Source organism: Erinaceus europaeus, chromosome 9 (assembly GCF_950295315.1).
Source record: "Erinaceus europaeus chromosome 9, mEriEur2.1, whole genome shotgun sequence".
NCBI classification, from domain to species: domain Eukaryota; kingdom Metazoa; phylum Chordata; class Mammalia; order Eulipotyphla; family Erinaceidae; genus Erinaceus; species Erinaceus europaeus.
Genome location: NC_080170.1, coordinates 10,818,124 through 10,831,065, shown reverse-complemented (window position 1 = coordinate 10,831,065; position 12,942 = coordinate 10,818,124). Strand labels below are relative to the sequence as shown.

Below are 12,942 nucleotides of genomic sequence, written 5' to 3'. Positions count from 1 at the left end.
TCCTCTGGGAGATCGCAGCCCGGGTTCTGCGTTTTCAGGAAGACCTCCAAGGTCTGGGCGTGCTGCCCCCAAAACCTCGGGCGCAAGCAGTGGGTGCCCCTCCGCTTGTACCAAACCAGATCACACACCTTTATTATCCTCAAAATGTAACAAACGGGGTAAGAAATGCCCCCTCCCCCCACCCCCCTGCAGTCCAAGGGAAGCATTTAAAAAGACCCACAGTCAGGCCAGTAGTCCGCGGGTGGGGCGCCAGGCACCGTTCTATACGGCTGTAGTCCTCCCGAACAAGGGGATGGAGACCGGCAGGCGCCAAGCCCCGTGCTCCAGCGGCTCGCGGCTGCTGAGCTCCGAGTCGGTCCAGCTGGGGAAGACCCGGCGGGCGCGGTCCCCCTGCAGGCAGAGCGCCGGGCAGGGCGGTGCGGGCCGCGGGGCGCTGGGCAGGTGAAGCGCCGACGTGTAGCCTCGGTCCAGGAAGAGCGGCTTGTAGCTGGGCGGCGGCTGCTCCTGCTTCTCCGCGCTGTCGCGGCGGCTCAGGAAGGGCGTGACGATCTTGCGGTACAGGCCGCGCGTGTCCGTGAGCACCTCGCTGTAGGGCGGTGGCGGCTCGGCCATCAGCACCGCCTCCTCGTAGCAGGGCGGTTTGGACATGTCCGACTCCGCTGCGGGTGGGGAGAGGTCCGCGGGGTTGAGCCTCCCCCGCCCCCCGCGCCCGCCCCGGCGCCCCGCTCCCCGGCGGGGTCTTTACTCACCTTGGCGCGGGTAGCTCCAGGGCCGCGGCGGGACGGACAGGTGCGGCGCCGGCGGGTGCGGGAGCGCGTGGTGGTGGTGCGCGTGCGCCGGCGCGGGCCCGTGGTGCAGCAGCGGATGCACGTGCGGGTGCGCGTGAGCCGGGGCCTCTAGGCGGCCACGGTGCGGTGGCGGCGGCGGCGCCAGGCCTGGGGGGCTCCCGGCCAGGCTGCCCTCCAGCTCGAGCGGCTCCAGCTCCAGGGCGCGCAGGTTCTGCTCGCGCAGCCGCTCCTCCTGACGCCGCTTGAGGCGGCGGCGCAGGAAGCTGCAGAAGCAGCAGAGCAGGACGATGAGCCCCCAGATGAGCCAGAAACCCGCGAAGCACGTGAGGAACGTGTAGGTGCCCTGGGACATCACCATGGCGGCGGCACGGCGGGCCCTCGGGCTTCACTGGGCGCTGCGCTCCTCCGCGGGGCCCCGGGCCCGCGCCACGCTCCCAGGCGCCGCCGGCGTCTCTCCGGGGCCCGCGGCCGGGGGCTGCCGGCGGCGGGGCTCGGGCTGTGCGCGGGCCGGCGGGGGGCAGCAGCTGCGGCGCCCGCTCCGTCCCATGGCGCCGGCGGGCGCGGCGGGCCTCACCCGGGGCCGCGCGGGACCTGCGGGACAGACACCGGCGCGGTGAGGGGGCGCGCGGAACCCCGCGCTGGCTCGGGGAAGCCTAGGCGGCGGGAACCTCCGCGCTCCCCGGGGGCCCAGTGACGTCACCGCTAAATGACGTCACACCGAGGTTTCCCCGGCAGGGCTTCCCCGCTCCGAGACCCGGGCGCCGCCCAGCCAAGGGCACCCCGCGCGGGCGCCAGGGGGCGCGCGAAGGCCGGCTTGGGCCCCGGAGACTCAACCCCAGCTCTGCTGGGCCCCTCACCCCGGGCTCGACGGAGGCGCCAGGGCCGCTTGCCTAGCGGCGGAGAAGGACGGCCCGCACCCTCCACCCCGGCGTCGCCACTCCCGGGGGGCTGGGCGAGTGTTCCGGCCCTGCCTGTCTGCGGCCCAGCGGCGCCGCGGGTCGTAGGCAGCTTCCTCTCCCGGCTGCCGGCGCCTGTGCCCGTCCCGCGGACTCCCGGCTCCGGGGCTGGCCTACCCTGCTTCTAGCCTTCTGTGCCGCGAGGAGGAGCACTCGCCGCCTTCCGGACCTGGGCCGATGCCCTGCAAGCCGGCACCCCCTCCCATGTCGGGGAACCCCTTCTCCTGGGCTGTCAGGAAGCAGCGCTGGCTGGGGGTCGCAGTGGCGGGCAGCGGGGGGGAGGGGCGCTGGCCAACCCCGCAGAGCAGAAGAGCCCTCTCCAGGGCCTTAAAAAATTTTTTTAAATTATCTTTATTTATTGGATAGAGACAGGTAGAAATCGAGAGGGAATGGGGTGATAGGGAAGGAGAGAGACAGAGAGCCACCTGCAGTCCTGCTTCACCACTTGTGAAGCTTTCCCCCTGCGGGTGGGAGCCAGGGAATCAAACCTGGGTCCTTGCGCATTGTAACATGTGCGCTCAACCAGGTGTGCCACTACCTAGGCCCCCTCCAGCGCCTTCTATGTGGACTCCTACACATCCCTCTGGGAACTGGAACGACTTGCTTTGCAGATGAAGTGGAGACTGCAATCAGCTGTGTAGCTGGCAGGGAGGGGCCAACGCTGGCCCCCGAGCCCTGCCTGGGGGGTGGTGATGCTGTGTTTGAGGCTCTTTGTGAGTCCAGAACCCTTGGGAGGGGAACCCCGCATCCTTAGCAGCAGTCCCTGCAACTGCACTGAGGCCCTTAGTGGACCTGAGCTGTCCAGAGAGGGGTGTGGTGGGGGGGATGTCAGGCTGCACCTGGTCCCCTTCTCCAGATGGCTCCTGTCTGACTCCAAGGCTGCCTTGTGCCATGTGCCACTTGGTGCCCGTGCCAGTCCCTTTCTCCCGGGTCTGCGTTCCAGAACAGACAATGTCAGGAACAATAGCTCCACCCGCCCCCTCGACAACCCCATCATGAGGCTGCCATGGTGACGAAGCCCAGATAGAAACACGATGCTGCCAGTCACTGGGAGTTAATTAAATCTGTTGTTCTCCTTTTCTGAGCCCACAGGAATTTTCAGGAATGCTCTGAGAAAGCTGGTCGAGGGCCCACTGCCCTGTAGGGTAGGACAGCTCTGGGCCAGAAAAGGCACTTGTGGGGCTAGAGGTGACACAGTGCAGCTGTGCCCTTCCCAAATAACCTGCTGCCATCCTCTCTGCTAGCTTGTTCCCCTGAGGTCCTGCACATGGACCAGCTCAGAGAGGGAAATGACTATTTCCTGGTCACATAGTTGGGTGGGTGAGCACACACGCAGGGGTGGGGGCAGGCTGGACAGCATGTGGCCTTTTCATCCAGTAATTTTGGCCACTAGCTATCAGCTCAGGGGTGAGCAAAGGCTATGGGGTGCAAATGAGGTGGAAGGATGGCTCCAGGGGCACCAGGGACCAGCTTTGAGGGTGCCCAGGGCTACTGTGACCCCTGAGCCAGGAATCAGGAAGCAGCCTATGTTTGCACATAAGGCCACCATTACGAGAAAGAGGAAGTATCCTGCCTGAGGTCTCATAGCTGAGCCCTCTGACCCTGCACTGGCTCAACGCCCAGTGCTTGGGTGAGCGCTGGCTAAGCACCCAGCTAGGCTGTGTTCACTCAGTGGGGACAGGCAACCTCAGAGGGCTGGACACTGCAGGCACCCAACCCCAAGTAGGTGAGCACAGTTCTTAGCTGGAGGGGTCTCCAGACCTTTCTCACTTCCCAGTGCTCCTTCTGACCAGGCTGCCTCCTCAGACCCTCCCCAAAGAGCTGTCAATCCACCTCGCCGAGTCCCCATGCTGACACCTGTCCAGCCCAGGCTGGTAACAGCAGACTCCTGCCCCTCTCCCATGTGCTGGCCAGCTCGCTGCTGTCTGCTTCCTCTCTTTCTGGACCTGTCAGGTAACTGCCCTATTCAGGTGCCTCTGGGTGTGGCGGGCGGGCAGGCTCTGGATAGCCTTGGGCCACATGTTCCCCTTGAGCCTGGGCGGCACAAAAGTGAGCCCCACAGGGTATCTGGGCCACCAAGCTGCCTCAGTTTCCTCCTCTGTGAGGTAGGTGAAAGTTGAGCTAGCCCCACGCAAAGGGCACCAAGCTGCCAAGCTAGGAATGTGTGTGCACCTGAGGCGCTCTTTGCCTGAGGATCAGACCCCACAATCCTTTTTCTTTTTTTGGTTGAGGCAGAAGAGGGACACGTGCACACACACCGTAGCACTGAAGCTTCCTACAATGCCATGGGGGCTGGACTCGAACCCAGGTTGCACACACGGCAAAGCAGTGCACTACCCGAGTGAGCTATTTTACCATCCCTGGATCCCACAATTCTTGAGATCACCCTGGGTGAAGCTCAAGGAAATGACACGCTGGCCAGGACCAGAGAGACCTCTTGTTCTCAGGCTTGGCACATGGCAGTAAGGACGGTGACATGCCCTTCTGCAACCTCAGCCCCTAGAAGTCCACACTTAGTGAAAGCCCTCCCCGCTTTGCTCCTCTGCCAAAGCCACTGTCTCCTCATAGCAGTTCATCTGCATCTGTTCCTGCCCTTTGAACTTTGTGACCACTGTCACCTCGATGTCTGTCACTCACTACTTTCTCTGCTTCTGTGCCTCATGCTCCTCAGCCTCCTGGCCTCTGTCACCTTCCCGGACATGGGCACCTTGGGCCACCTTACCCCCAGTGATGGAGCAGAAAACAGTGACTAGTGTTGGGCCAGTGTGCTGGCCTGCGGGAGCTCAAGACACCTGGGGAAGGAGTGGTAATGGCAGTCGTATCCAATCAGTGTTCAGTCTCTTGGCTGCAGGACAGGAACACCTGGAGAGCTGGGTCTGCGCCAGCTCATTCCCAGGAAATGTCACCAGTCATCACATGTCACTGGTGTGGTACTAGTACCTAGTTCTTGGGCCTTGCAGGTGGCTCGTGTGTGTGTGTGTGTGTGTGTGTGTGTGTGTGTGTGTGGTGAGGAAATGCCACAGGGAGGTGAAGGAGTGGGCAGGGGGACATGAAGCCTGGCCAAGGAGGGCACAGGGACCAGGCCAGGGGACAGAGGAGGGCGGGATAGAGGTCTGCTGCCTGCTCATAAGAGACAGCTGCTGTCACTCCCATTCTACAAAGAGTTGGGGCCAGGTGCACAGGGCTGGGTGCTGGTGAAGCCCGGGTGATGGCAAAGGTGATCCCTTTTGAGAGGTGCTGGTGCTATGTCCACCTTCCTCCCACGGCAAGCCACATGAACTGGGCCAGGGAGCGCTTCCCGGAACTGTACCAGCTGGAACTGGGAACTGTACCATCCACCTGGCGCAGGATACCCAGCCCTGCTTTCCAGCTTGGCAAAAGTCCTGGCTGGGTACCCTCACCTACAGGGGGCACTTGTGTGCCCTTATCCTGGTCCCTGGTCTGGAGCCCAAGGTCTAGACCTTGGGAAAACAAGACAACAGAGAGCAGGTCCCAGTAGTCTTGGAGACTGGGGTCACCATGCTCCCTTGACCCCTATGAGGGGACCTTGGGGCTGCGGTGCTGAGACTGGGTTTCTCCACTGACTGTGCCTCTTTCACTCCCCTGGGTGGCCCCATCTAGGGGAGGGTGAGTAGATTAGGCAGAACACTGGAGGGGGGATCTACCTTCCAGTGTTGCCTGGCCCTCCTACCCCCACAGCCTGCACTCAGCTATCTCACCCTCCAGGGAGGAGTGACCAGGCTGGAGACCTGCTCAGGCCCCTTTCTTGCCCTGCACCCAGCCCTGGGAGTAGCGGGGGCTGCAGGCACGAACTTGTTTCCACACTGGAGATGTGGTAGCACGTGACAGACCATAGCCCAACACCTGGGAGCCTCCAGTGGTTCTGACATGGAAATGTGGGGTGGGGGAATCTGAGGTCACAATCTCATGTCTCTTGGGCTGACCACAGTTAGGGATATGCTCTACTGGCCCCCAGTCCATTTGGTAAAAAGGGGGAGGGGGAGAAAAAGAAAAAAAATTGAGACCTTATTCTGACTCTGACTCATCGCAAGCAGTGAAAAAGCAGATTTCACATCAGAGTCTGGGTTCTGGCTCATCTTACATGCTGGACCATCCAGTCTGCCAAGTTCATGCAGCTCCCATCACTCCATCACTGCCTAGGTCCTGAATGCTGCACCCATGAGGGCTGGCATTGCTAGGGTCCAGCATGGCTACCCCCCCCCCCACCTCATCCACCCCAGAACCCAAAACACAAACCAATGACTAGTGTATGTGTGTGTGCATGGGGGGTGTCCCTAGGAGGCTGAAGCAGCCCTCACCATTCAGTCTCCCCCTGAAAAAATGGAGGGAGAGAGTGGGGGGGGGGGGAAGAAAGCTGGCCAACAGCAGTGTAGCCTATGGTGGGGTGGGAGGGTGGTGGTGACAGGAATTGGACCCACTGTGGTCCTAGAGGTGGCACAGTGATAAAGCTTTGGACTCTCAAGCATGAGGTCCTGAGTTCGATCTCCGGCAGCACATGTACCAGAGTGATGTCTGGTTCTTTCTCTCTCCTCCTATCTTTCTCATAAATAAATAAAATCTTGTACATGTACCAGAGTGATGTCTGGTTCTTTCTCTCTCCTCCTATCTTTCTCATAAATAAATAAGATCTTTAAAACAAAAGTTTATATATATAAAAAAAGGAATTGGACCAATTTCATTGGGAAAAGGAAGGCATACCAAGACTTGAGAACTTCCTCACTGGAGGAAATGTAAAAATAAAGGTAATGAATGCTCTACCAGAAGGCTCCACACGGTGCTTTTTCTGCCTGTCACAGAGCTTTTGTTTCGAGCCTTTTTGGTACTGTGCTCCACTATTCACTGGCTGTGTGACCTTGGGCAAGTCGCTTACCTCTCTGAGCCTTCATCTCTAATATGGAGCTGGTACACTTGCACCCAGGCAGTAAGGATGAGGAATAATGGATTTGGGATGCAAAGCAGGAATTTATGGGGGATGACAAAGGCTCTCCTGCCTGGAAACCTTGGCCTGCTTTGGGGGTGCCAACCATCTAACCCATTTCATGCCAAAGCCACAGATAAGGGATAATGTCACCTCTGGGGCTGGGGACACCTCCTAGCATGGAAAAAGAAACCCAGGGGTGACAGCGGTCACCAGGATTTGGGGTCTGAGGAGGCCTGCGGTTGGGGCTGGCATCTGCTGAGTCAGGCCCGAGGACTCTGGCAGAGGACCACCGCCCTCCAGCCTCAGCCCCACTGCAAGGGGAGGTCGGGAGGGAGCCAGAGGTCATTTCCTGTGACTCAGCGGCCACCCTGGGTGCGGGAGCAGCTCCATGTGGCACGGGCCCACCTGCCGCCACCCGCCACCCCGCTCGCACAGCCTGGGCTTTGTGCCCCCCCCCCCCCGCCCGCTGTAGAAAGGGCACTTGTGCCAGACAATGGGCCGGGCGCTCGCGCGTGGCCTGGGCACCAGCTTCCCGGGTCAGCAATGTCGCCTCCTCGGTGCCTGCCCACGCGGAGCAGCACCCCAGCGCGGGGGGCCGCCTGCCCCGGCCCGGGCTCCCGCAGGCCCTGTCACAGGCAGGCGGCGGTGGGGAAATGGGGTGCGGGGCCGCCCCCCGCCCGGCCTCCCGGCAGTCTCCCCCCCCCCCCCAGCTGGGCCGCCCCCACATTTTGCAGACACCCCGGGAGCCCTGCAGCCACGTGGGAACCACCTCGTGCCCACGGGCCGCTCGCCCCACCCCCACCCTCGAGGGGCTGGGGCGCCAGGCACACCCGATGGTCCGAGGGGCTGCACCCTCCCTCCCGTCGCCCCCCTCCGGGCTGCGGCCCCGCGCGGGGTGGGGGTGGGGGCGTCGCCGCCCGCAGCCGCGTTGCCGGGGAGTGCAACCCCGTTGCCGTGGCAACCGTTTCCAAGCGAACCGGTGGCGGCTCGCGCCCCGCTCGGCTTCTCGCGCCCCGCTCGGCTTCTCGCGCTCCGGAACCCTCCCTCCGCTCCCGCCGCCCTCCGGTGTGGGCAGGGGGGCTGGCCGGGCGGGGGTCAGGGGGTGACCCGGGGTTGGGGCGCGGGGGCGCCGCGGGAGGGGCTGAGCCGGGGAACCTGCCCGCCCGCCGCCTCCCCACCCCGCCGCCGCCGCCGTACTCACGGGCCCACGCATCCTCGTCGAGCTCGGCGTCCTGGTCGGGGCGAGCGGCGGGCAGCGGACGGAGCCGGCCGGGAGGCGGCGGCGGCCCCGCGAGCGGACCGTGGCGGCGAAGGCGGCTCCGAGCGCGGGGCTGGAGCCGCGGGGCGCGCGCACGGGCGCGTTCACGGCGCGTACCGAGCCCGGCGTGCGCGCGCGCGGCGGCCGGGGAGCGGGAGGAGGGTCCCACCCCCGCCACTCGTCTCGGCCCAGGCTGTCCGCGAGCGGGCGGTGGGGCAGCCCGCACCTGGCCGCCACCCCGGGGGCCGCGCCGCTGCGGGCAACAGGTCACCCGGCAGGGCCGCGCGAGGCTCTCAGCCAGGGACCCTGCACTGGCATGGGGTCAGGGGGTCACATCCGGCCGAGCCCCGGGCACACTTGGCCGGTGCGCACGGTGGGCTGGGGCCGGCGCAGGCGGACACCCCAAAGTGCCTGTCACTCACCGGCCCCTGCGGTTCAGGCCACGCCCACCTCGTCCCCAGCGCCCTCACTTCAGCTGCAACCCAAGGACTCTGGTCATCTCCAGGGAGAAAAGGGGTGGGGGGCAGCGGCAACAGCTAGAGAAAGGTCTCCCTCTAGATGAGTTCAACCAACTTCTTTTCTGACTGCTCTGTAGTCTGCTAACCCTCAGCCACCACGGTGTTATCAGTCAAGACATTTGGGGTTCCAGTGACAGAACCCTGTAACAAACAGACTTGAATGCAAAGGGCTTTGGCTCTTGTGGAAAGATGTGTGTGTGTGTGTGTGTGTGTAGGGGCAGTGTCACGGCTTTCCCAGGCTGTTCCCCACTCTGCTTCCTTCTGGGGCTCCTCTCGAGCTGGCTCCCCTATAGAGCAGCATGAATGACACCACAGCTCTAGGCTTATTAAGCCTTCCCACCCACCTCCAGAGGAACAAGAACCCCAGTTCTCTCCCAGTGTTTCTGACAACCTCCTCTGGCCCCAATGATTTTTTTTTTTCTTTTTCTTTTCTCTTCCTTGTCTTCACTATACTGACTTTTTCAGGTAGTAGAAAGAGAAAGGCTTGGGGTCTGGGAGGTGGGGCAGTTGCCACTCCAGTATGAGGTCCCAAGTTTGATCCCTGACAGACACTATATGCCAGAGTGATGCTGTTTTTTTTCTCTCCTCTCACTAGTTGACATATATGAGGGGAATAGCTGAGAATCATCATCAGACTTTCATGCCTGGGGTTCCCACTCCATCTTTAAGCATCATAATGGACTGGAGTGGTGCTCTGGCCTCATGTTGAACTAACTCTTACATGAAAAACAAAGCAAGACAAAACAAAAAACAACCAGGGACCTGAGCACCTGGTTGAAGGCACACATTACAGTGCACACGTACCAGGGTCCAAACTCCCTGTTCCCGCTGCAAGGGGGGGAAGCTTCACAAGCAGTGAAACAGGTCTGCAGGTGTCTCCCCTTCCTCTCTCAAATTTTCTATCTGTCCTATCAAATAAATTAATTAAAAAAAAATCTCTAGAGAGACACCACAGCACAAAGACAGCTTCCTCTGGTTCCATAGCACCTCCCATGGTGTGGCTCGAACTTGTCATACCTATGGCAGAGTAGGTGGCTTCCAGGGATTCTCTGGGGACTCATTTTGGCTGAATATCTGTTGGTGAACCAGTTCAGGTGGCATTGGCTGGGGGGAGAGGACATGTGTCCAACCTCCCAGCACCTAGCTGTTCTCCTTTTTGAGACAGAGTGAAAAAGACCCCAGCACCAAAGCTTCTATTCAATACAGTCAGGATCAGATTGAGTCTGGTCACACATACAGCAAAGTAGCACAGTATCCAAACGAGCTCTCTTGCTAGCCCTTACCCAGTTTTTTCACTCAGTCTGAGCAGTTTGCTTCCATGATGCCTAGGGCGGGTCCCCAGCCCACCCAGTAGACTCTTCCACAAGGCCGGACTCCAAACCAAACAGGACTATGCCTGGGGGAGGTAGGTGGGCAGTCTGTGACTGAGGCCGTAGAACTGTCCCAGCTCCAGCTCCAGCTCTCCCTGCCCTCCAGATCCCCCTACTTCCTCTAAGATTTATTGACATTAAAAAAAAAAAAAAAAAAGCAGAGACTGCTCAGCTCTGGCTTATTGTGGTGTGGGGGATTGAACCTGGGACTTTGGAGCCTCAGCCATGAGTCTCTTTGCATAACCATTATCTACCCCAGCTGCTTGACTTATTTCTTTTTTACTTAAGTTATTATTGGATAGAGACAGAGAGCAATTAAGAGGGGTGGGGGGGGATGCAGAGAGAGAGACCTACTGCCCTGCTTCACCACTCGTGAAGCTTTCCCTCTGCAGGTGGGGACCAGGGGCTTGAACCTGGGTCCTTGCGCACTTTACCCAGGTAAAGTGTATTTACCCAAGTGCGCCACCTCCTAGCCCCCACTCAACTTATTTCTTATGCACACACACACACACACACACCACTGCTCAGCTCTAATCCATGGAGCTGCTGGGCTGCCTCCCTGGTTTTATTTATTTAATTTTTAACAGAGTACTGCTGTGGTTCGGGACGTGGCGCAGTGGATAAATCATTGGACTCTCAAGCATGAGGTCCTGAGTTCAATCCCCGGCAACACATGTCCCAGAGTGATGTCTGGTTCTTTCTCTCTCCTATTGTTTTCACAAATAAATAAATAAATTCTTTTAAAAAAAAAAAAAAAGGGAGTCGGGCTGTAGCACAGCGGGTTAAGTGCAGGTGGCGCAAAGCACAAGGACCGGCATAAGGATCCCGGTTCGAACCCCGGCTCCCCACCTGCAGGGGAGTCGCTTCACAGGCGGTGAAGCAGGTCTGCAGGTATCTATTTTTCTCTCCTCCTCTCTGTCTTCCCCTCCTCTCTCCATTTCTCTCTGTCCTATCCAACAACGACAACAACAATAAAACAACAAGGGCAACAAAAGGGAATAAATAAATAAAATAAATATTTTTTAAAAATTTAAAAAAAGAGAGAGTACTGCTCAGCTCTGGTTTATTGTGGTGCTGGGGATTGAACCTCAGACATTAAAGTCATTTGCATAACTATTATGCTATGACCCAGCTCCCTTTTAAAACACTCTCCAGGTCAACTGAAGGTCAGATGTGTCACTCACAGAGATCCCTAACAGCTGGGTTACAGAATCCAGGGGTGTATGTGTGTGTAGTGGATACAAGTACAGATCTATTTAAACTAATCTGAGAGGTGGTGGTTGCCCAAACTTGGGGTGCTTTGTACATGTTGGGAAGACACCCTGACACAATCAAAATCCTCATGGTTTCCCTTGTTTTCCAGATGACCCCCACTCACTCCTAACCAGCATCTCACTGACCTTGTTTCCAGCTATGCCCCTGCACCCACCCCACCCCACCCCCATTGTACCATTCTAAACACCAGAGGCCCTATCTGTATCCTGGGGGCCAAGAACCCTATTATCTCTGTGACTGAGAGTCCCCTCTGGCTTTGCACCCACAGTCTAGAATCCTGTCAGAGCTGATCCTTAAAAGACTGTGCTCCAAACTGGGAGGGCCTTGGCTCCACCCAGGTCACCAGCTGCCACCCTAGAGTTGGATGGGGGTTGGGGGGCAGGAGAACTTTGGGAAGCAGATACAGGAAGCTTCCTCTGACAAGGATCCACTATGGTAGGGGTTCCGAGTTGAGCTGAATCTTGGCCCAAGAGTCCTCTGGCTGCCTCCCTGGCTCAAAGAGGAGTTTGATGAGAGGTCTGGAACTAGATTTCCCCCCACCCCTGCCACCCAAGTATGCACACACACCTGCGTACGAGATATAGCCCAGGGTCCTACTCATGCAGCTGACACCCACCCAGAGGCCTCAGGGCACTGCCTGTTTTGTAGCTTTCTCTTGGGCAACATACCACAGGAGGGAAAGGAATGAGCAAAGCCGGCATGAAAGCAGCCAGGCTGGATCTTGAACCCAGAATAGCCCAATGGCAAAGCTGTGGTACCAGGCAAAGGCTGTGGTAGTTATAGGGCATCTCTGGGGTGGGAGGAAGGCACTGAGAGTCCGGAGCAGCAAAGGGTCTGAGAAACCTGAAGAGACTGGTGGGTAAACAGGTATCACCTGTAAATCTTTTTTCAACAGAGCACTGCTCAGCTCTGGCTTATGGTGATGCTAAAGATCGAAACTGGCACTTTTGGAGTCTTAGGCATAAATCTTTGCTGGCAGAGGAGATACCTCAATGGTTCAACAAAAGACCTCATACCTGAGGCTTCAAGGTCCCAAGTTCAATCCCCTGCATCACCATAAGCCAGAACTGAGCAGTGCTCTAGTAAAAATTAAAATAAACGGGCCAGGTGGTGGTACACCTGGTCCCCACTTGGGGGGGGGCTTTAGGAGCAGTGTAGCAGGGCTGCAGGTGTCTCTCTTTCTCCCTCCCCTTCCCTCTAACTTTGTCTCTATCCAAAATAAAGAAAAAAAGTAACACATTTTAAAGCCCTTTGCATAAACATTATGCTACCTCCCCAGCCCTTACCCCAAAATCTTGGGACAGCTGGAATGTTCTAGAATGTTCCTTAACACCTAAGTGAATATCTCCCTCAAGGGCAGGACTAACTGCTTTACACAGAGAACTCTCTCTGATGCCCAAGAGGCTGAACTCCACAGCTCCCATCACACTCCCTCAGTGCCATCACTATCTGCTTCTGTCTGGCCACACCTCTCATTAAATGACACAGCAGAGGGACAGTGCTGGGCATATAACAGGCAGCCTAGCCCTTCTGGCTCCAGCACAGGCAGGGCAAGCCACGCCCCATGGGGGTACCAAGGCTTCTCCCTCAGGCTCCTCTACTTAAGAGGCTGAGAACACACCCCTGGGTAAGTCCAAAGGCCACGAAGCCTTGCCACTCGGAGAAGCAACCCCAAGGGCCGGACCTGGGTAGCTCCACTACTCAGCTCAGCCCACCTGCCAGCTACAGGAAGACCCTGGGGCACCAGGACAAGAAAGGCAGGCAGGGGCAATGGGCCAGGTTTGCGCTTGGACTGTATTCACACAGAGACACACAGCAGCTCACGACAGACAGAA

General features: G+C 58.9%; 1 protein-coding gene across 1 annotated transcript; it reads right to left on the bottom strand.

Annotated features, from left to right (window-relative positions):
- Window positions 1-105: 105 nt before the first annotated feature.
- Window positions 106-8,108, bottom strand: PRR7 (proline rich 7, synaptic). Its single transcript, XM_060197241.1, has 3 exons — window positions 7,888-8,108; window positions 750-1,379; window positions 106-659 (listed from the first exon to the last, which is right to left on the bottom strand). The coding sequence occupies exons 2-3, from the start codon at window positions 1,144-1,146 to the stop codon at window positions 262-264; spliced, it is 795 nt and encodes a 264-aa protein (XP_060053224.1). The 5' UTR covers window positions 1,147-1,379; window positions 7,888-8,108; the 3' UTR covers window positions 106-261.
- Window positions 8,109-12,942: the final 4,834 nt, after the last annotated feature.

Excerpts from the sequence above, each read along its gene's own strand:
- PRR7 (XM_060197241.1), bottom strand. The coding sequence starts at position 1,146 with ATGGTGATGTCCCAGGGCACCTACACGTTCCTCACGTGCTTCGCGGGT. Across the intron at positions 660-749 it reads CTGGAGCTACCCGCGCCAAG|CGGAGTCGGACATGTCCAAA; the intron begins GTGAGTAAAGAC and ends CCCCACCCGCAG.